The 24464-nt window shown below is 35.7% G+C and overlaps 1 protein-coding gene across 1 annotated transcript in view; it reads right to left on the bottom strand.

Annotated features, from left to right (window-relative positions):
* The window catches only part of Spink5 (serine peptidase inhibitor Kazal type 5), an 88359-nt gene that overhangs the window by 38128 nt on the left and 25767 nt on the right, over window positions 1-24464 (bottom strand). The window contains exons 6-17 of the mRNA XM_071611855.1: window positions 23585-23648; window positions 22596-22723; window positions 21051-21117; window positions 17955-18082; window positions 16472-16559; window positions 14674-14801; window positions 13343-13424; window positions 12143-12270; window positions 11359-11431; window positions 10895-11022; window positions 8196-8244; window positions 987-1114 (exon numbers count right to left, since the gene is read on the bottom strand). Of these exons, the coding sequence (XP_071467956.1) occupies window positions 987-1114; window positions 8196-8244; window positions 10895-11022; window positions 11359-11431; window positions 12143-12270; window positions 13343-13424; window positions 14674-14801; window positions 16472-16559; window positions 17955-18082; window positions 21051-21117; window positions 22596-22723; window positions 23585-23648 (1191 nt within the window). The remainder of the gene's footprint in view (window positions 1-986; window positions 1115-8195; window positions 8245-10894; window positions 11023-11358; window positions 11432-12142; window positions 12271-13342; window positions 13425-14673; window positions 14802-16471; window positions 16560-17954; window positions 18083-21050; window positions 21118-22595; window positions 22724-23584; window positions 23649-24464) is intronic.

Here is a 24464-nt window from a genome sequence, read left to right on the forward strand (position 1 = left end):
ACATTGAAAGTATTTACCACCTCTGGTTATTACCACAGCATAACCAAATGGAATAGATGAGAGGAAAAAATCCTGATTTATCTTCCTCCCAGTCACTATTTAATCTAATGCTTCATGCTGTCAATCTGTCCTTTTAAGAAATTACCTGCATACACTTAAGGTAAGACCTCTGTAAATGGAGACTATTTTTTGTTGTTGTTGTTGTTTCTTTAAACATACATTTAAATATTTTTCTCCACATTTATTTTAGAGTGATGTTCAAGAGGGAATTGGCAGTCTAACAAGGAAGGAATTAGAATTGATAAAACTCAGCTTCTCTAATGCCCCACACAGTGGAGCTCCAGCCCTCAGATTTATCCATAGCACGAAGCAACAGAAAGGCCTAGCAAGCTCTGACCTGACTTAACATTTCAGTACAAATCTGGCACATGAACCTGACTCTTAGGGGTTTCCTGCCACACTAATACACTTTTCAAAGTGTGCATTTCACCTGTGTCTAGCACTTTCCCTGAAAGGCTAGATGTGTCCTCTCTATTCCACTTCTCTGTCTTATTCAGGTTATTATAATAGTCTTTATGTCTCAGCCCCACACATGTCTATTCAACTGGATTACCTTAACCCACATCTGAATATACTCACAGAGTGGTAATACACCAGAGGAGGAAGAGAGACCAAAGAGAACATGCAATCCAGACCATGAAACTTCTGCCCACTTTTTGTCATAAATAAAGAGTGTCAAGTGTTAAAAACATATCAACACTAAAGGGAGTCTTTTCCTTTGACTTAATTAGAAGATAGAAGGAAGACTGGTTTGAGAATAACACTGTCACTGTGTGCTTCAGTAGTACTTAATTTCTTTTCCATGTGTTTGTAAGATTTTCTAGTTGACAGTCCACGGTAGATATACTACAGATATAGGAGGAATCTGAGGCTCAAAGTGAACAGTGATGAAGAGAGTCAGAGGGAGAGCTGGGGTGGATACCTACAACACACTAGAACACATGGAACACTTGTTTCCATGAATTTGGCCATCTGGGCCAAAAACGGGGTTATGCTCCCTGGTGCATATGAGCAGTCCATTTCTCACGTAGTTCCGGAATTCGCTGCAGATTTCCTGGAATGAAGAAAATATTTTCTCAGGTCAGTTTTCTATCCTTTCTACCTATGAGGAACAAGCCATGCATGGCAGTATAGACAAAGTCAGGAAAAGTTATGACATATAGCAATAAATCAGTAAAGAAGTACAAAGATCCAGTCATACACTCAAAATTGCCCTGGTGTTACATCAGATCTGTAACCATAACCATCATCCTCCTGAGGATGCCTGTAATTATGGTGCAGAATCAGGCTGATGAGTTGGGCAGAGTTCAACAGAAAACATGCATGTTTGTGTCATGACGTATATTTCAATCTATCTGTAAGAGTTATAAAAAAACATGGTGAGGAGAGTCAATAGGCCTACAGGGAAGCCTTCCTAGAGGTGAGAGAGAATTGCTGAGTCAAGATTTGTCTTTAGCAAGCCAAGAAGAGGAAAAACAAGCATGCTCATCTTTATAGATGTGAGCAGAAAAAGTATGATCCCTGGAGAAAGCAACATCTTTCCTAGAGTGAATCCCTGTCCAGGGATGGGGAATGAGGATTTAAATCAGGAGAGTACAATAGGAGAGGAGAGAAGGAGAAAAAGGGTGAGGAACATTGGGAATATCAAAGAGGCCTTGGAAAATGATCAGATATAATAGATGAAACAGATTTTTAGTTTTAAATTACTGATAAGAAACACTTGTAGCTAACAAAAACATAGTTATTAAAAAAGAGTTGGTATCAACTTTTCCTAACTAATGGTTAGGTTCAACTTTTGTAGTTGTTCTTTAAAAATACAATTAAAGGCAAATTGCATATAAGGTTACTGTATGAAACCAACAAGCTTGTTTATTTTGGGTTCTAAGTGCTTCCCGTATATAGATGTCCGTCTCATTCCCAAGATTCAGAAAAGTTTTCTGCTATTATTTCACTGGAAAGGTAATTAATGCCAATTGTCTGAATTTCCACTCCTTCTTGAATGCCAATTATTCTTAAGTTTGGTTTCTTAATATTGTCCCAGAGTTATGTACCTAATCATAGCTTCTTATCTATTGTTTTAATTTTTCTTACTTAATTGATTTTTTTTTAAATACACGACAGTGGAATGCATCACAATTCTTATTACACATATAGAGCACAACTTTTCATATCTTTGTATATCAAGTACATTCACTGCAATTCATGTCTTTATACATGTACTTTTTTGCATTATAATTCTTATTACACATATATACCACAATTTTCATATCTCGGTTTGTAAGTTGACACCCAATTCATGTCTTCATACATGTAGTTTGGATAATGCTGTCCATCACATTCCATCGCCCTTGCTAATCCCTTGCCTCCTCCTTTTCCCTCCCACCCCTCTTCCCTATCTGAAATCCGTCTATTCCTCCCATGCTCTCCCTTACTACCCCACTATGAGTTAGCCTCCTTATATCAGAGAAAACATTCGGCATTTGTTTTGGGGGGCTTGGCTAACTTCACTTAGCATTATCTTCTCCAATACCATACATTTACCTGAAAATGCCATGATTTTATTGTCTTTTATTGCTGAGTAAAATTCCATTGTGTATATATGCCACATTTTTTTTATCCATTCATCCACTGAAGGGCATATAGGTTGGCTCCACAGTTTAGCTATTGTGAATCGTGCTGCTATAAACATTGATGTGGCTATGTCCCTATAGTATGCTGTTTTTAAGTCCTTTGGATATAGTCTGAGGAGAGGAATAGCTGGGGTCAAATGGCGGTTCCATTCCCAGATTTCCAAGGAATCTTCATACTGCTTTCTATATTGGCTGTACCAATTTGCAGTCCCACCAGAAATGTATGAGTGTGCCTTTTTCCCCATATCCTTGCCAACACTTATTGTTGTTTGTCTTCATAATAGCTGCCATTCTGACTGGAGTGAGATATCTTAGACTAGTTTTGATTTGCATTTCTCTGATTCTTAGACATGATGAACATTTTTTCATATATTTGTTGATTGATTGTATATCCACTTCTGAGAAGTGTCTGTTCTGGTCCTTGGCCCATTTGTTGATTGGGTTATTTATTTTTTCAGTACTTAACTTTTTGAGTTCTTTATATACCCTAGAGATTAGTGCTCTATCTGATGTGTGAGGGGTAAAAATTTGCTCCCAGGATGTAGGCACTCTATTCACCTCACAGATTGTTTCTTTTGCTGAGAAGAAACTTTTTAGTTTGATTCCATCCTATTTATTGATTCTTGGTTTAAATTCTTGTGCTATAAGAGTCTTATTAACAAAGTTGTGGCCTAATCCCACATGATGAAGATTAGGGCCCACTTTTTCTTCTATTAGAAGCAGAGTCTCTGGTTTAATTTCTAGGTCCTTGATCCATTTTGAGTTCAGTTTTGTGCATAGTGAGAGATATGGGTTTAATTTAATTTTGTTTCATATGGATTTCTAGTTTTCCTAGCACCATTTGTCAAAGATGCTATCTTTTCTTCAGTGCATATTTTGGCACCTTTGTGTAATATAAGATAGTTGTAATTTTGTGGGTTAGTCTCTGTGTCCTCTATTCTGTACCATTGGTCTACAAACCTGTTTTGGTGCCAGTATCATGCTATTTTTGTTACTATTGCTGTGAGTATAGTTTAAGTTCTGGTGTAGTGATGCCACCTGCTTCATTCTTCCTAAAAAGGATTGCTTTAGCTATTCTGGGTCTCTTATTTTTCCAGATGAATTCCAAGATTGCCTTTTCTATTTCTATGAGGAATGTCATTGGTATTTTGATCAGAATTGCATTAAATCTGTATAGTGCTTTTGGTCCTATGGTTATTTTGATAATATCAATTCTGCCTATCCAAGAGTAAGGTAGATCTTTCCATCTTCTAAAGTCTTCTTTGATTTCTCTCTTTAGGATTCTGTAGTTTTCATTGTATAGATCTTTCTCTTCCTTCGTTAAGTTGATTCCCAAGTATCTTTTTTTTTTAAATCTTATTGTGAATGGGGCAGTTTTCCTCATTTCCTTCTCAGAGGATTTGTCACTGATACACAGAAATGCCTTTGATTTATGGGTGTTGATTTTATATCCTGCTACTTTGCTGAATTCATTTATTAGTTCTAGAAGTTTTCTGGTGAAAATTTTTTTGGGTCTTCTAGGTATAGAATCATATCATCAGCAAATAGTACTAATTTAAGTTCTTCTTTTCCTATACATATCCCTTTTATTTCTTTAGTCTGTCTAATTGCTCTGGCCAGTGTTTCAAGAACTATGTTGAATAGAAGTGGTGAAAGAGGGCATCCCTGTCTTGTTCAAGTTTTTAGAGGGAACGCTTTCAATTTTTCTCTGTTTAGAATGATGCTGGCCTGAGGCTTAGCGTAGATAGCCTTTACAATGTTGAGATATGTTTCTGTTATTCCTAGTTTTTCTAGTGTTTTGAACATAAAGCCGTGCTTTATTTTGTCAAATGCTTTTTTCTGCATCTATTGAGATGATCATATGATTCTTATCTTTAAGTCTATTGACATGATGAAATACATTTATTGATTTCCGTATGTTGAACCAACCTTGCATCCCTGGGATGAATCCCACTTGATCATAATGCACAATCCTTTGATATGCTTTTTAATTCTATTTGCCAGAATTTTATTGAGAAATTTGCATCTATGTTAATTAGAGATATTGGTCTGAAGTTTTCTTTCTTTGATGTGTCTTTGCCTGGTTTTGGGATGGGGTGATATTGGCCTCATAGAATGAGTTTGGAATTACTGCCTCTTTTTCTATTTCCTGAAATAAATTGAAAAGTATTGGTTCTTCTTTAAAGGTCTTGTAGAACTCAGCTGTGTATCCATCCAGTCCTGGGATTTTCTTGGTTGGTAAGCTTCTGATGGCTTCTTCTATTTCCTCACTTGAAATTGGTCTGTTTAAATTGTGTATATCTTCCTGACTCAATCTGGGCAAATCGTATGACTTAAGAATTTTATCAATGCCTTCAATATCTTCTATTTTATTGGAGAATAAGATTTCAAAATAATTTCTAATTATCCTCTGTATTTCTGTAGTGTCTGTTGTGATATTACCTTTTTCATCACGTATGCTGGTAATTTGAGTTCTCTCGATCCTTCTCTTCATTTGCATGGCTAAGGGTCTGTCAATTTTATTTATTTTTTCAATAAATAAATTGTTTTATCAATTTTTTCAATTATTTATTGTTTCATTTTTATTGATTTTGGCTCTAATTTTAATTATTTCTTGCTTTCTACTGCTTTTGCTGATTTTTTCTTCTTTTTCTAGGGCTTTGAGATGTAGTGTAAGGTCATTTATTTGTTGACTTTTTCTTCTTTTAAGGAATAAACTCCATGCAATGAATTTTCCTCTTAGCACTGCTTTCATTGTGTCCCAGAGATTTCGATATGTTGTGTCTATGTTCTCATTTACCTCTAAGAATTTTTAAATCTCCTCCTTGATGTCTTCTGTGACCCATTGTTGATTCAGTAGCACATTGTTTAGTCTCAAGGTAATGGAGAAATTTTTATTTTTTATTTTGTCGTTGATTTCCAATTTCATTCCATTATGATCTGATAAAATGCATGGTAGTATTTCTACTTTTGTGTATTTGCTAAGAGTTGCTTTGTGACATAGTATATGGTCTTCTAAGTGGTCTACTCTGTTGATAATGCTTTAATTTGAGGTTTTTATTTGGTTTATTATTTCTTTCATTTCAAGTATTTCTGTTTTTTTTTAACCTCTCCCATTTGAGGTGATCTTTTGCTTCTTGCAATTGTTTATGTAGCTTTCACTGCCTGTATTTGTTTTCTTATGTCTTCTTTGAAATCCCAAAACATTTTAACCATGTATATCCTGAAATCTTTCTCTGTCAATTTTTATGCTGTAGTTGCCAATGCTTCTAATGATATGTTGTTTTGATTTGTTTGTGGTACTTTCTTCCCTTTTTATGTTGCTCATGTGTCTTTCTTTGCAGCTCTGTGGATCTGGTGTGTTATTGTTTTAACTTTTGTTTATTGTGGGAGATTTGTAGTGCTCTTGTAGGATTCCAAGATCTCTCCTTTGTGGGGAAGAACAATGTTAACTGATTTCAATATCAACAGTACATCACCTATGAACAAATTGTTGTTATTAAGACATTTACAGTTTAGTCTCAATGTCCAGAAATGTTGGATTCAATTATTATTTAAAATATCATCAGTAGTTTCATAAAATGGTTTACAGTTTCTGCTAGTGGAAAATGAACTGAGGGTCAGGCATAGGACGATATGCTGAGGGGAAAAGATGTGAGGGTAGACAGTTAATATATCTTAGGAAATGTGAAGGAGAAATCTAGTGAAGAGGGTTAGTAGCAGGAGAATAGATAGGACCTCTCACCCCCAAGCTCACACCAGGTGGGCGGCGCCCTGGTCACACTGCACTCCTGTCCAACTGAGAGCTGTGTTTGTATTAGGTGGCCACTGTGCTGAGTTATCAGCACTGGGGAGGGGCGTGGATTGGAAATCAGGTACCTGCTCAAATGGCGAACCAATCTGATACCCACACCCATTACAAAATGCTGAGGAAGGTTTTCCAACATGGAGTTGGACTGCTTCCAGTGCAAGGGTGTCTGGTGATGTGGGGGGAGCTGGGCGATGGCCTTGTGCTTGGATAGGTAGCAGCAGAGTGACCTGCATGGGAGCAGAGTGCAGTCTGGAGTTCTGCAGAGGTGGTGATAGTTGGTTCTGCTAAGCTGCTGGTGAGTCGTGCTGCTAGAACTGCAGGCTTTGGATCCAGAGTCCAGAGACTTACTTGAGCGCAGAGGCTCTGATTTCTGCACTGGTGGTCCCAGCACTGGTGATTTCTGTGAGAATCCACTGTATAGGGGTCTTCTCATACTCTCTGAGATGTTGTATTCCGTCTAGGAGAGACCTTGTGGAGAAGCTGCCTGTCTGCTTTCTTCATTTCATGCCACAGAACAGCCAGAAACAGGACTTCATCTATTCTGCCATCTTCCCACCATCCTGTTTTTGTAATTTTATCTGTATATTCAAAGTCAGCCAACTTGTCTTCAAACTGAGATTCTGTCTTCTACCTGGTCTAATCTGTTGAAGAGACTTTCAACTGATTTTTTTTATTTCATTGATTGTGCCTTTCATTTCTAAGATATCTATTCGGGTCTTTGTCAATATTTCTATTTCTTAACTGAATTTCTCATTTATATCCTATATTTGTTTCCTTATTTTTTTTCACACAATTTTCTGTGTTCTCTGTTTCATTGGTCACTTTTATAATCATTCTTTAAATTCTTTATCTTCTGTTTCATCCACTCAATCTTTGGAATAAGTTACTGGTGAATTGTGAGCCTTATGGTGACACATTCTCTTGTTTTGTTTCATTTCCATAATTCTTATATTCCTAAGTTGGTATTTGTGCATCTGTTGGGATGGATTTCTCTTCCACTATTATGTGAAGGCCCCTTTAGGGCATCGCTCTCTCTTGATGAAATGTTCCAGAGCATCATGTTATTATGAATATATTTCCAAGGGGGTTTTGTAGCATAGATTCCTTATTGTTTCTGTGGTGATAGTGTATCTTGACACTTTATTGTGTTAGTGCTTGAGGATCCCACTTTCTCTGTAGATCTCACAATAGTGGGGTCCGTCCAGTGGGTCAGATATGTTGTATGCAGCAGTGTATATGGAGTACATTCTCTGTTATTGCTCTTCTAGGCTTCACAATTCTGTGAAGGTATGGACATGGTCTATATTGAGGACCCTGATAGGTGTGCTGTCTACAGTCTCTGTGTTATTCTCTCTGTTGCTGCTATAGGAGTCAATGTCTGTGAATGGTTTTAAGGTCACTTCACCATTCTTACTTAGGACATTGTTATCAGTTTGGGGTTTAGGTCTCCCTCTAACCTTTGAATACTCATTTTTTTTATAAAAATGAACCTCAAAATTTGAATAATTATGAAGGAAAATTGGTATTAGAAAAATTTCATAAAGACTTATCTTTCTTTTTTTAAAGGATAAGAGTTTTCTTAGTTTATTTCAGACATGAAACAAACAGAAACAATTTATGATAATGAGATAACTAGAATGTTACTGTAAAGAAAAATTGCCAAGGCACAGAATCAGCATTTCTGAGAAAATTACCTTTGCAGCTTCCCTTTTATCTTTTGCTTTTCCTTTTTCTTCTTGTTTACTACAAGGGATGGGAAAAAAAGAGAGAGAGAAGAAATGGATCTTATTCCAGGAGAGCAGACCTTTCACATTCATAGACTGATTCATAGACTGATAATCCATTGCTTTGTCTATTCTCAAGATCCACCCATAGTACTTTGTCCTTTTATTTATAATGAACTAGAAATGTTCACCACACCTCAAGGCAATAGTGTGCAAGAGGAAGTCCCTTTATCAATGAGTAATCCATTTAACTTCCCAGCATGTGCACTGCAATAATACTCTCTGATTTGCTTCTGTGGTCACTTTTATAAAGCGGTAATATTTGGTTTGGGCGGCAGTAGAGCAGAGTGGCTAAAGGGGAAATACTCTGGAATGAGATCATCCAAGGAGAATGAGATGCACCTTAGTCTCCCTATGCCTTCCTTGTTTTTAAATGAAGAGGCAATAGATGTATAGGACAGGTAATAAGAATACCTTTCTCATAGGAATGTTTGGAGTATTAAATGAGTTGGTACATATAAAGTCACTAGAATAGTAACTCTTACATCATATGCAGTGATTTATGCAGTGATTAGCATAAATGATATAAGGGACTGATATCATCAGCAATGTCATCATTGTAAGTAAACATTCCAAAAATAAGCATATGATAAAATTAAGTGAGAACAATACATCTTTCTATGTTAGACAATTACTAGTGTTGCAAACTGAATTTAGTTGTTGGACCTATAGCATAGCTGGTATATGACACAAACAAATCCTGCTGTATAGAGAAAAAAATGCATAATTTGTTAAAATGTTTTAATGTATTCTGATCAATACAAGATTTGACCATCCATCAAATTAAAACATTTTTAAAAGATGAAAAGATTATTTTCACATGGTATGAAAAAGTGCAAAAAATGACAATGGAGGAAAAAAGATCAAGAAACTCAGTAACCTTTGTTAGCATATTGACAAAATATGGGTGATAAAAGTGTTTTTGAATAGAGATTTTAGTATTTATTGGAGAATTTTTGTATTTATTGTATTTATTAAAATAGGTTTAAAATGTGAGATTTTCATACTTCTTTATGTGAAAACTGATCTAAACATATCCAAGTTGACTAAATATTTTAATGAGGAATGATCAGAAAAGGCCACTGAACTGACCACTAGGTGGCAGAATTATTTCCTTGTCTTTGAAAAGTGATTGTAGAGGAAAAGAAAAATAGATTGAAATAAACCTATGAATAGGCAAATATATCACCAGTAGTTGGTAAAGCCTTGATAAGAGATTATGTCCTGTCTACACTACAGTGAGAAGCATGTTATAATTTTCTTTACCAACATGGAACATAACCTCAGCTGATTTTCTGCCATTCTCAACTTCACTGGGCCTTCGTCTTTTCATCTGTAACTTGTGACAATATAGAACCTATTTCATATGATTATGATGAAGATATTATGAGACTACATGGCAAATATTATCACATACCAGCCAATTTCATCTATTCAATAAATGCTTATTATGATACCTAAGTCATCATCGTATTGACTTTTCAAATCGAAAAGATTTTTAGAGTTCAATGGCTCTAACATTATGGGAGAAATCTGATGAATTATACTGGCCCCAACAGAGAAGACTGAATAACCAAATATCTGCCGAGAAATTAAATTGTTAAACACTTTTTGTCAAAAAATGAGTTTCGGAAATTATAGATTCTTGCTTAAGGGTTCATATCATTTCACTTATTTCACAGTCAAACTTCAGGTTCCATAAAATAGGTAACTGACTTTACACATGGAAATCATAATCCTTAAGTCATTATCTTTATGTTATTATTCATGTTAAACTCAAATCTTCCTCTCTATACCTCTTATCCATTTTAGTTCTATTCCCTAAATTCACACAGAATGAGTGGGAAGAAAAATAGTGAGCAAAAGAAAAAAATCTCATAAAATTTCTATATATTACAATGATACTTTACCTGTAATATCATGTATTTTCTTAGTTTGACTAATAATATTTCAGAGAGCTGAAAATAATTAGTATGATTGTCATATATACTCTCTAATCTGGATAGGAAATTATAGATTACTTCTGAAATGCCTTATAAAATACCATTCTGCATCTCTTTTTTGAAAAATTATTTTAATTGACAAATAATTTCTATTTATGAAGATAATGTGATATTTTTATATAGATATACATGTGGAATGATTAAATCAGTCTAAGAAACATAATCACCTCATATATTTATTTCTCTGTGATTAGAATATTTAAAATGTACTCTTTTAGCTCTTTTGAAATACATATTAACTACACTCCATATTGTGCAAAAGTTCTCAAAAAGTATGCCTCTTAATTGAAATCAGACCTTTTAGTTGAGATTTCCTCATTCCCAACCCCCATTCTTCCCCACCCCGGGCTTGTCTACTTCTGTAAGTTTGATATTTGAGATGTCTTATATAAATAAGATCACACACTAGTTCACTTTTACATCTTGCTTATGCTGTATCTCTTATGCACTTATAGTCTGAAAGTTCTCCATTTGCTGTTACGATTTTTTGGTACTTTTAAATATGACATTCAAACTGAATTCTACATTGAAGAAGAAAGTGCATTATTTCCATTAAAACAGTTTTCCCAAAGCATTTCCCAAGCTCCCTGGCAATGCTCTACTCACAAGAAGGCCTGACACATGGAGCAGGTGTTGCCATGCATTTTCCCATCTGGGCCCTGAATGGGGTCATTCTCTCTGGTGCAAATAAGTTGTCCATTCTTCCAGGATTTGCGGTACTCACTACATAACTTCTAAAGAAATCAAGGAGGAAAGTTGGAGGTGTTAAACAAAATTTAGATCTGATTTCAAGATTGAGTGAAATTTAGCCTTTTATTTTTTTAAACTGGAGGTCAACTGTTGGCCTATTTTAGAATACTTCTCAATTTGAAGGCATGGATATTTTTAAGCGATACTATCAATGGATCCTCAAGCAAGAAAATCACATCTGTACATGCACAGATGCAAATACATGAAAACAACAGCTGTACAAAGGTTTCATAGGGTTTCAGGGAATTCATGTGTTCTCTAATGCCACGTGTGCATCCCCAGGTCCATATGCCTCTGACTTATTGGAAAGGGTAGCTCACCTCAAAGGAAGCAGTTTGTCTTTTATTTCTTGACGTACTTTCCCTCTTTTTCTTTTCCTCTTCTTCTGCTTGGCTAAATGAGAATGGTTGAAGAAAAGATATGAGAAAGAATCAGAGAACTTTCAGATTGAAAATAATCTCAGACAAAATTTGACAGTTAATTAACATGTATTAAATTCTTACTGTGTGCCTAAGTCTGTGCTCATACTATGAAATAGGCATGACTTTAGGTATTAAAACTATTACTTTAACCCATTTTTTTCTAATAAGAAAACAGACAGAGTGCCTAATTTGTCCAAGGACAGAATTGTAAGTGCAAGTGAAGAATTTAGACCCTGGTTCAGAGAGGGTTTTCTAAACTTCCAGTGCTTAGGACTATATCTATGATGACCGTCATTTGCTTTAATCTGTCATTTAATGCCTTTACCTATATCATCCTTGACACTCAATGGTAAGTCATTCCATTTTTGGAATCATCAAACTGTTGGGAAGTTCTTCCTGGCATTGAGCTGGACCCTGTCTTCCAGAGCTTTCACCCACTGGCTCACTGGCCTCAATTGCATCCGTGGAGGCAACCTAGAAAAGTCCTGTTTCACTTCTTGGATCTTTCAAAACTGTGACTCTTCCCTGGTCTAAGTGTAAGGACATGGTTTTTATATGTTTCTCCAATGAGGCAGTTTCTTCAAATATGTTTTAATTCTTATAGTTCCCTACAGAAGTAGTTCCTCTCCAAATTGAACATAAAAGGAAGCAGAGAGGGCAACTAGGCTGTGACTCTACTTACAAGAAGGCCTGACACATGGAGCAGGTGTTGCCATGCATTTTCCCATCTGGGCCCTGAATGGGGTCATTCTCTCTGGTGCAGGGGAGTCTCCCATCCCTCACCAACTGTCGATATTCACTGCAAAGATCCTGCCATGGTATGGGAAGGAAGTTAATTCAAACATCTACATTGGCCTAAATTAGTGTTATATTTTGATAAGCCCAGGAGTTTAATTATATTTCTCATAAATGTAAAATTTAAGTCAACAACAATAACAAAATATCATTTTCTAAGAAATGGCCACACATAAGAAATAATAGAACATCACAATATGATATAAGAGGTACCCAAGCAAACCCTACCATAAACTGAACAGAATAAAATAAATGAAAATATACAGGTACAATATATCTGACAACTAAATGTCTGGGATCATGGAATTTGATGGTGGAAACCAGGAAAGATGTCAAGAAAAATTTAAGTAAGTCTGTCAAAAGTAGCATTTTCCTAGGTTAAAAAAATGAACTTTAGAATATGTGCACTACATTGTGAAAATAAAAGAAGCCAAGAGACACACATGCAAAATTATATAGCACATAGTGGAAAGTGGATTTCTGAATGGAGGTAAAAAAGCAAATTAAGAGAGAGGCATGAGACTAAACTGTACCCTGTAGCTGATAAGGAGTGTCTGTGGGTTAAGTAGAGCAGTATTATGACCTGATTTACATTTTGCAATATTACTTTTACTGTATTAAGTTAATGTTTGGATAAGAGGAGGATAAGAGAAAGGACAGAATCTAGAGAGAGAATTAAGCAACACTCATCATTACAACAGGTTGTGCTGATCATTCATCTAATGAATACTGTAATATTTCAGAGGTAAAATCCATGTCTTTTATAGAATCAGGGAACTTTTATTTCGACTCAGATATGAAATTTCAGGTATTCATCTGGAGAAATTGCACATGTACAGTTTTTCTGGACAGTACTTAGCAATAGCTAAAAGCCTCTATCTGGAAAGGTTGAAACTAGAACTGGAACTCAATTATTGACTCCAAGAAGTTCTTTATAGTTGACAAGTTAGTCTCTGAAGATCCAAGAACAGCACAATATCCCACTGCATTCAACTCAATGCTATCTGGGATTGAAGGGTTGGGATTTTCTGATAGTTTCTTTGAGGTGTTCAGTTAGAGGAGGATTTGTTAGATGGATCCCACTCACTTCATATGAAGGTGCTTTTTCAGATCCTCTTTTGTTTCTTGCTTGGGCTTCAGCCTTTTTCTTTTCTTCAGCTTCTTGTTGGCTGAATGAAAAAGAAAATAGAAGAGATCCATTAAGAGCAAACACGTGCTGATTTTTCTTTTTTTTTTTTTTTGCATGCCTGCACCACTGATCTTTCCTCCCTCTTAAGGAGGAGCATCCCTTTCCCTCTATCATGACATATCAAAAAGAAGCAACAAAGCAGCCTCAGGTTTGGTATAATACCTCCAGTTTGGTATAATGACTTCTTCATAGTTGCTACTTAACATTAAAAGAAAGATGGAAATAGTGTATCTGGAAAACTTGTTTTCTGTAAATTATCCTTCTTGCATATGGTGAGAAAAAGATCATCAAGGTTCACAAAGAAGATAGATATCAGAATTAGAATAATGGCGATATAACATCTGGAGGTGGAAAGCAGCTTTAACCAAGTTCACTGATTCATTCTCTTGTTTCTTGTTTCTCAGAAAGGATGAGAGGCAGAAAGGCCTTGGCTATCTCTATTTTCAGGATGTGACTGCAACCAAAGTATCCTCCCTCAAGACCATGGTCCATCTACACATCATGTAGACAGTGGGTTTCAGTTAAACTTAAATGCAGTGTTTATTCATAGCTATTTTATGTAAAAGCCAAAAGATGATACCAACCGGTAAAAAAAAAATCATGATTTCCACACATTGATAAACCAAATGACCCTAAATTTGTTTTGTACAATGCAATTGTATGGTATGCACAGTTACCTGATGGTATTTCAGCTGTACATGGCTATTAACCAGAACAAAAAGTTAAATATAGCTTTTTTATAATCTAGATATAGTCTAATACTTAGTCTGAGCATAACCAAATAAAGTAAGAACTGTTCTAAATAGTAAAAGGAAACTGCTAGTTCTCACTTACTAAAAATGTCAGAGTATATAAAGTAATGTTTAAGATAATTTTAGAGAAGTTTGGCAATTCCATTCAATTTCTATCAGTGCTAACTTTTGACTCCAACCCCCATGGAAAATGAGGTGCCTATTTTGTCAAATAGGTTCACCTATGAAGCTTCAGTAACAAAGCAGCAACTAAGATTTTTATAAGTTTACATTTGTCAGGAGGTTCCAGTGCTAAGAGAGTGAACGTCAGAGAAAACAAGGCAACTTAAAAATGACTCTGAGCACTTACTTTCAGCTCTACTGCAGCATTGTGCTTGTGACCCTTCCAACTCTCCAATCTTGCACCATGGTTTCCTATCTATGCAACAAACTGGCTATACTAGGGCACCATGTGACATTCTAAAACTCGATACTCACAAGAAGGCTTGGCACATGGAGCACAGGTTGCCGTGCATTTTTCCATCTAGACCACGGACAGGGTCATTTTCTCTGGTACAGAAAAGTATCCCCTTCTTTGCATGATCTCGATATTCACTGCATTGTTTCTGAATAATGAAAATGAGATACTTTAGACATAGGTCTCTATTTGTAAATTTTGTATGCTGTTTATTCAAAGAAATTGGAAAAGAGAAATTTCAGATGAAAAAAAAATAAAACTTAGGATTTAGGACTACCAAAAATTTTGTAACACTTCCCTTCTTGCAATATTCATCCATTTAAGGATTCAACAAATACATGAAGAGCATACAAATATGAATGTGATTTAGGTCCTCTATTAGCCAAATAGAATAAGTAATTTCAATATACATGGCTAAGAAATATAACTCAGGTCTAGATTAATTGTGTAATGGAAGTTCTAAGAACTTTTGACTAAGTTCTGTCTTGAGGATGTACACAGGATCACCATGGAACAAAAGTCCTTCAAGAGGAATTATGATATGCAAAATCCTGGCAGTATTATACTACATGTTCTCTAGAGATAATTTAACATTTCCTTGAGTATAGTAGCTAAACAATTAGTTGTGTAAAAAAAGAAAGTTTTGGGAAGTGGTCAAAAAGGAGACCTTGAATATGATCAAAACCAGACCTCTAAACTTCTAAAGGAATTTGGATTTTATCCATAGGCAATAAAAACATGATAAATACATAGAGCAGAGAATGGCAGAATCATATTTGTTTTAGAAAGATTGTCAAAGAAATTTGTGAAGGAATTGAGGGAATAGAGATTGAAATTAAAGAAACTAACCAGATTCTAGAAACAGAAAGAAAGGAGGATGGGAAGGAACGAACCAAGGTGGGGAGAGATGGGGAAGGGAGGAATTGGAAGTGAGAGATAATCGAATAGTCGAGGCATATTTGAGCACTAAAATTAGAGGAACTTGGTAAACTAAGATTAAGAGGAAGAAAGAATTTAAAATTAAAGCCTAGGCAACAAGATGGAGTTACACAGAGGCAGCTTTAATGGGGCAGGTCACTCTGCCAAACTAAGCTATGTATCTGAGAAGGCTGGTAACAGTAAGAATAAATCTAAATAGGGTTTCTGCACAACAGATTTCTAGCATTTCAATAAATGACTCAAATATACTCTAGGATATTTTTAAACATTGGAATTTCATAATGCCAAGGACTCATGAAACATCTCCTGTTCTATGAAGACAACAGGGAGGGTGAATGGATCATGAGGACTGAGGAAGATGGAGACTCAGTGTATTACAAGTTTATAAACCAGACAATGCACCTGTGCAAAGGGAAACTATGAGGTGTCTGAGCTAAGATAACAGCAATAGAAAAACAGGCAGATGGTAAGTTAAGAGACATTTAGAAAATGAATGCAGCATGATTTTAAAGGAAGCATATTGAATTTGTACGTGGTTATTGCTTTTAAAATGAATATCTTCACAGCAGCTACCACACTATGGAAGAGACACAACACACTTTGAGTTCAGACAATGTTTGGATGTACCACTTTCATTTGGAATGTGGAATTATTTTACTAATGAGCCTTGATTATTTTCCTCCACATGGATCAAGAAATGGTAATGACATAATCATTTTTATAAGTTTAAAACAATAACTATAAATTAATTTCCAGAAAACTTGTTAGTAGTAGGGAAATTATTAAACAAAATTGAAAGTGCATATTAGAGTAATATGCCCACACATCCAAACCTCTCACACAAAAGGTCATGACCAGATGGATCAGACTCTTCCTCACCTCAATTTCTCTTTTAACTTTAACATTTTCTTCATTCTCCATCAGATTTTGATCTGATTTATTTTTTTCTTCAGAAAAGTTCCTCAAGCTGGAAAAATAAATAAATAAATGAGTAGAGGTGCTTTAAAACTTCATGCTGAAAAATAGTCTTAGGTATAGATAGAAAAGCAGCCAAGTTTTCCTGGATTCTGGCACAAGCACATCTAAATCGTCTTAAGCTCCACTAAAAAGATCTTCTTTCTCATCTCTCCTTTTAAATATTCCCAGCTTAAATTTGTGAAGAGGTCATTCTAGACCCTATAGAGACATGAGCTCTCTGTAAATCATTGTGTTGTTATACCTCAAAATTCTTCTCTTATAGAATAGTTTTCATTCTGTCTTACAACATGTAAACATGTATGTGCATGTGCGTTCATGTCCATGGCTTATTTCTGCTATTAACCATAAGCTTATTCACAGCAGGGATCATCATTTATATATCTACTCATTCATTCCTTCACCCATCATTTAGTTAGCAACTATTTTTTGGTAATTCTTGGCCTCGACCTGGGTATACGATCATGTATATATGAATCTGTCCCCTATTCTCTTGACACATATAGTCCAATAGGGTGATAATCAACAAAGAGTCATAGAAACAGTTATACAATTACCATCTGTGATGATTGTTATTAAAAAACATTACCAAGGATTTGAGGATTGATTTTTGATTAAGGACTTCAAGAGTTCTTATCCAAGTAAGAGAATCTTAAAATGCCAAGATTGAGAGACACTGGCAATACACAGCAAGTGGGTAAGAGCTTATAGAACTCAGCGATCTGAAGGAAAGTGTAATGAGACTTGTCTGGGACATCTTCATAAATGCCATAATTGATACATAGTGGGATTTGTCCTTTTCCCAAGGCCACATATCCCAGATAAAAAGGTAATTGTAATACAATTAAAATGTGTAAACATTTTTTTTGAGGCTGTTTCATCAACTTTGTCACAATGATGTAATTACTAAAGAAAAACAAATCTTGGTATCTGCTTTTAACCCATTCTGTGCTACGACTGGGTACTGAAGTGGCTCACAAAGGTCCCCGGGGAAATGTGAAGAAGTGTTTTCTAAATCAGCCCTCTAACTGGAAAAGGGAGTCAGTTTGCACTCAGAAAAAGAAACAAAACTTTAGGGCTGAGGTTGTGACTCAGTGGTACAGCACTTGCCTAACATGTGTAAGGCACTGGTTTCGATTCTCAGCACTGCATATAAATAAATAAAATGAAGTCCATTGACAACTAAAAAAATATTCTAAAAAATTAGTGCTAAACTTACTGATGGTATTGTGATTTGTGGAGGACATAAACTGCTCACACAATTCTCACGGACAAAAACTTCCACTCGATATTATTCTGAATAACATCAAATGGATGTTTGATCAGTCCTGGTGAGCCTTCACTCCTCCTTTCCAGAGATTGGGAAGTGTTCCTGTTCTGTACTCACAAAACTTCAGCACACAGCGCACATTTGTTGCCGTGCATCCTGCCGTCAGGGCCACGGATGGGGTCACTCTCTCGTGTACAAAAGAGTCTCCCATTCCTCACTTGGTTCTCAAATTCCTTGCAGAGGTCCTTAAAAAGACAAGGCATTATAGTCACCATTTTTCACTCTTTAATCTTGACGTTTTACATGATAGATTTATAATCACAGGATGTCAGGTCTGGAAGTATTGGTAAACACAAACAACATATTAAGGAGAATTAATGAGGAATAATAATCAATTTGTGGAGTTATTTGGCACTTTTATCTGTTATTAAAAGGCAAAAACAGCCTAAGAAAAAAGAAAGAGTGTTTCCTAAAACTAAAACTAGATCTTGCTAATTCCTAATCCATAGGAACAAAAACAAAACAAAACAAACAAACAAAAAAAAAAAAAACAAGATTTTTCCCACATGAACCCAACAAAATACTAGCCAAGACAAAAAAAAAAAAAATTCCAATGGACAAAAGATAGAATTCAAGAAATTAGATGTTTAAAGTTTACTAGGATCAAGTAAAAAATAATCCACTCCTCGTTTGCAAGGGAAAGAGAACAAGATGGTGTCCAGTGTTATGTGTACTCTGCTTCCTTTATCATTGTTTATTGAGTTTCTGACATGATAGGTGAAAATCTATGAAAGAGTGAATCTAATTTTTTTCTCCTCCACCTTTGAGAGATTGACAGACCATCAAGACTAATATCTACTTAGATAACCTAAAAAGATTGTGAATTATCAAAATAACCAAAGAGAGATTCCTTCTCAGATTTCCTGAAGCTTTGAAAAGAACTTTCAGGTTTCCCCGCTGTGTTTTGAAAGCTCTATTTGGTGAGGGCTACACTTAAACAAAAAAACATACCCCAAATTCCTCTGGGTTTGAGATCTCCACGTCATATGTTGTGATGGCATATATTACTATAATATGTAAACTATTAGAAAATTTGCTATATAAACTTTTCAACTGTGTGACCCTCATCCTTCCATTTCAACCAAGGAAACATGAGCATAAAGAGGATGACTGGGAGTCAGAGAACCTGGGCAGTCAGACTGTGGCTCGACCCACTGGGAGACCTTAACAAAGTCCCATCACCTTTGGGAACTCAACATTGCCACCCACACAGTGAGGTTTTTGGAATAGAAGATTTTAAGGATCTGTTTTAGATCAAGCATTTTCTGATTTTTCTTTATGATTCAAATTTCAATAGGGTGCTTTAAAGGAGAATCCTAATTGCCTCCTTATAATAAGAAAAACAAATCTTGGTATCTGTTTATGGAGGAGTAAAGTGTATGTGCCAAACTTCCTGGTTGTAACAATCTAGGAAAACAGATGCTGATAATCATGGCACGGTAATAAAATCAATGCCTAATGATTCCCATAAGGGAAACAATGATAATTTCAGTTTATAAGTTGTGATTCATCCAAGGAGATTCTGAAGAAACACTTTTGTGAGCAACCCACTGACAGGTTAATTACAGAGCCATATTGAGCCATCAGTGTTAGGTAGTCCTATTCAGTTACACCTAATGACCCCAGCCACATAAAGAAGAAGCCAGAGTAGCCCAGACATGGAGAAAACCAGGGGAGAACAACTTTCTGTATTCGGGAGTAATAAATGCTACCTATCACAGGACCCTTAGACCAAAATTTACCAACCACCATGGAAGGACTACTTTCAATCCTTGGAGAGTGTCCAGCACATTGTGAAGGGTTCTCCATAGCCTTTTCCTCAAATTTAAACTCAGAATACCCCACTGAATTTGGAATTTTGTTTCATTATCTAACACTGTGACGTGGAAGGAGGGTCCGCTCTTGATTTCCAAACACTGTGCCTGTATTTTCCATAGAAAAACACAAACCCTACAATCCACAAAAATAATGTTTGTGTTAGTACAAAGAATGCAGGATGTAGAATCACAGTCCAACAGGAAGAAGAGAAGAAATTGAGGTCATTTATCCAACCTCCTTATTTTGCTGAGAAGAAAATTGAGACTCAGAGAGGAGAAGATTTGCTTTGTCTCACACACCCACAGCATGACAAAACAAAGCTAAAACCCAGGTGTCCTAACTTCACAAAGGCCAGTCACTTAGCAAAGCAATTGCTGTACTTCTTATTTAAAGTTGGTTTGATGTGACTTAAAATCCAGACTGCATTAGCTACAGTGATTCTTTAGTTAACAAAAGGAATAACTTTTTGTATTAGATTGAAAAATAATTAAATTATCAAAATAATTTTTTTTGGGAAAACCCCTTCATTTTAAGAGTATTTTTTGAACCACCATCTCAATTTTAGAGATCTTCATTTAAGCAAAAGCAATACCTTTATAAATGCAGATCTCAATAAGGTAATAACCATATGGAAAAGTGAATAACTCTAAACTCTGTCAGAGGAATTTGTTATAAAATACATCAGGGAGTACATTGTTTGAAGACTTTATTTTAAAGTCATTCCTCATTTATATTATGTTGCAATTGTTTAAAATATTATTCAAGTTAAAGTGGTTTAAGCCATGCCAGGGAGAAGGATGATAAAAATTAGCAAGATTTAGTATACTCAAACTTGATCCTTTTGGGGGGACTAGGAAACAAAGGTGGAGATTCATGTTTTGAGGTTTGAATGGGAAATGTTGGTTTAAATCTGAACCTAATGATAATATAGTAGGAATAATCAATTTGGGGATTTTTTAACATTAAAACAAAGCAATGTAATAGTCAATTTGAGGAATTTCAGCCAGGTGCAGTGGCTCACACCTGTAATTCCAGTGGCTCTGGAGGCTGAGACTAGAGGATCTCTAGTTTAAAGCCAGCCTCAGCAATGGTGAAATGCTAAGCAATTCAGTGAGACCCTGTCTCTAAATAAAATACAAATTAGGTTTGGGGATGTGGCTCAGTGGTCAAGTGCCCCTGAGTTAAAAAATAAATAAATTTAAGGAATTTTAACATTCAGAAGAAGCCACATGGTAATAAAAGACAATGACATTATTGCATTATTTTAAACTTTCAAGCATAATTTGGTTAATGTTCATGACCACATGAGCCAAATTATATTGGTGAATCATTTACCTTTTCAGCATTTCTTCGAATTCTATTTTCACCTTCTCGCTTGTCATTTTCTGCAGCTTCTTTCAAACTGTTACAGAAAGTAAACAGCTGGTTAGTTTATGGCTCAATCCTATTTTCAGAATCCAGCCTTACTCTAAGCACTTTTGTGTCCTCTGCCATAACCTGTTGAAACTGATCCATTTGCAGGAGACAAGCATTTCCCTGTCTTGAATGCTTGAGCCAGAGAAATTACCAAAGATAAGGAAGGGTGTGAAACTGACTCACTGCCAGTCAATTAGAAGCTTTGTTCTGTACCAGTGGATGGGTGTGCCACCTTGATTGACAAACAGGAGGCTGTCAGGAAAATTCCCTCTAATAGGCAGAACCAAGGTCTTTAGAACAATGCTGTGACAGGGGTGAAACCAAACTGCACATCTGAGGCATTGCTATCCACGCCCTTGTGTTTAGCTTCTTAAACCTTAAAGCATTTGTTTGCCTTCATGTAAAGGAATGGTTGTTAGTAAAAGCTGAATTTGAATTGAGCTCCTAAACCCTTTCACATCTATTACCTAATTATAGTCTCATCCTGGAGACAGGCATTGCAATATCACTTCTACAGTGGAAGAACCAGCTTAGAAAGCTCAAATACTCTTTTTTCAGCTGGTGCTTGAAAAGAAACAGAAAACCACAGAATTTAGGGCAGGTTTGAACACCAAAAGCACATGCCTCCTAGGTAAGAAAGTGGAAATCCACTTCTTTCCTGTCTGGAAACCAATAATAATCACTGTCTCCTGAACCTGATGGAACATGCCCTTGGAATTTACAACTGCTGAAGGTCATTTTCAAAAGCAAGTGTGAAGTTTATTAATCTGTTAAATCTTCTTTTGCCCTGATTTTAAAGATTCAGTAATGTAAATATAGCACTTTAAGGCTTGCTGCTGCAAGGATTAGAGTCTATTCCTAGTTTAACAGAATATAAAAGACTAATTGCCTCATATACATATCTGAGTCTCCAGTGTCTAAAACAGTGCCAGGCATTCAGAGAAAGGTTCACCCAATTGTTCTTTTTCTTTTATTACATTCACTTACACTAACAATGAATTTAGACACATGGCACTATTATTATTATTATTATTATTATTATTATTATTATTATTATTATCATCATCATTATTTTTATCAAAGTTAAACTGTCATTATTCAACAAGAGTCTCTCCACATGCCCAAATGAAGCAATGCATGCCAAATTATTGACCTAGATCATTCTATATAAAATTGTTTTTGAATATTAAAACATTATGCCTTATAAAACACTGGGTATTTCCAAAAATGCAGGGTCTCAAATTAATAATGAGCATAACCACTTTATTCTCTCCTTTTTAGAAACTACAATTGATTATATGAAGAAAAAGAAAAAAAACAAGCCATTCTGAAAGCAAAGCCTGTTTCACATTATAAAGACAAAGGATTGCATGCTTCCTAAAAAGAATGTTTGCTCCATGGAGGGGTACCTGGGGAGAAACCCTGTGCATGCTCAGAGGACTACCTGGGTATGAGGATACTTACAAGAGCTCGGCACACATCGCACACTTATTGCCATGTGTTCGCCCATCAGGACCAAGAACTGGATCGTTTTCTCTTGTGCATCCAAGTCTTCCATCTTTCACATAGGCCCGAAAAGCACTGCATACATCCTGAAGAACAGGGAAAGGAACTTGGCATTTGTTAGAATGACTGCAGTACTTACAACACTGCTTTCATAAATTTTACAGAAGCCAGCACCTCTTGCATCATGATGGCCCTAGCCATCTAAAGCAGTGCCAACTGTGTAGAGGCAGCACAATGAGTAGTTGTAATTCATATACTTAAGTATAGAACTCATTTGCTTATTAGTTCATTAATGCAATAAGCCTTGATGATTGTGCTAGAATTCAGGTAGCTCACTATCTCCTAGGAGATTCAGATAAAGAAACATTTAAAATAGTATGTACTAAAATCCTTCAGGGAGGTAATCTCAAGTACCTCAGAGGCCTAAAGCAAGGGAACTGAACTCTGAAGAGCAGGAATGTTCTTCAGCTAGAAAATGTCAAGCCCCACATGCATTTGACACTTTCTTTTTTCCCCTATCATTGCAGACTCACAGAATCAGCATTGAAAGTAGCTATTTATACTAAATATCATTTTAGTGAAGTAATTTACAAGGTCTTCTGTCAGCAAATGACAACTCTGGAGTTTCAAATCAGGTTAAATGACTGAACTTTAGGGCCCTTTTCACCACACATGCAGTTTCCTTTAGATTGATGGATTGATTTCTTTTTTAAAAATAAAAGCAGAAATAGAGTTGGAAGGTCTAACCACCTAAGTAAAGTGATTCTTTTCAGGAACTATCAACTACTTTTCCATATTAGCTGGTGTATTCACTATTCCATTTCAAGCAAAACAAGAACTACTTCCTTGCAGGCATGCACCAAAGAGGAAGAGGAGAGCACTCATTTTCTCTATAAGGTCACCCACCACCACCCATAGCTTTCCCCCACCCTGACTCCTGCCCTCACCTGTTCTGGATTACTGCTTTCACATTTTCCCTCGCTTTTTATGCCAACTTGGGAGCTGGTCTTCCTGAAATCACAAGTTAGCAGATTTACCAGTTAATATCACAGAACTAACTCCCCACCATTCTTCTCTTCATTGTATTTTGATTCTTTTTTCCTCCTGAGAACAGTGCTACATTTCATTCTTTACTTCAGTTGTCTAATGACAGCCTATTCATTTAGAACTTGAAGTCAAAGAAATGGCCCTGTTGGAAGGCTGATAACGTTTATAGAGTTGTGAATGTAATTTCCAGAGACCTTTTGTTTCCTGTGTCTGGGGTGGGAATTCACATGAGAAGATGGCCAAAGGAAGACTTGTAATTAGATGTGAGATGCTTCCTGGAACTTTGCTGTTGTTGCTCTTGTTATTTTAAGGAAACAAATTCAAGCTTTTATTATCCAGCATCCCACTATAGTTCTCTTCATTTGGGTTACACTGAGTAGTAATCTATTTTTTTCAAGAAAAGTACTTAAAATTCTGATAATTTACTCTTTTCAGTCTAGTAGACCTTTAAAAAATATCTGGTAATATAGAACCATAAAGGTAAGACACTTCCTAATTTCTAAAAAGGCAGCTTGCAGTTTAAGATCTGTATAACAACAAAAATAACACAAATAAAAATAAAATATGTAAGACTGATAAGAAGTTTGTTTTCCAATGATATTGGCTGAGAAAAATTATTAAAATTAAATTCTTAAAATTTAAATTTTAAATTCTTAAAATATTAAGAAAGAAACCTAACGGGCAGTATGTTTCTCAGTGTATAATAACAAGGAGTATTCTAGAAATCTAAGGAGAGGAATTTTCACCTGGATTAGAGATTTGAAGATGTTAGACAGGATT

Source organism: Marmota flaviventris, chromosome 5 (genome assembly GCF_047511675.1).
Source record: "Marmota flaviventris isolate mMarFla1 chromosome 5, mMarFla1.hap1, whole genome shotgun sequence".
Classification (NCBI taxonomy): domain Eukaryota; kingdom Metazoa; phylum Chordata; class Mammalia; order Rodentia; family Sciuridae; genus Marmota; species Marmota flaviventris.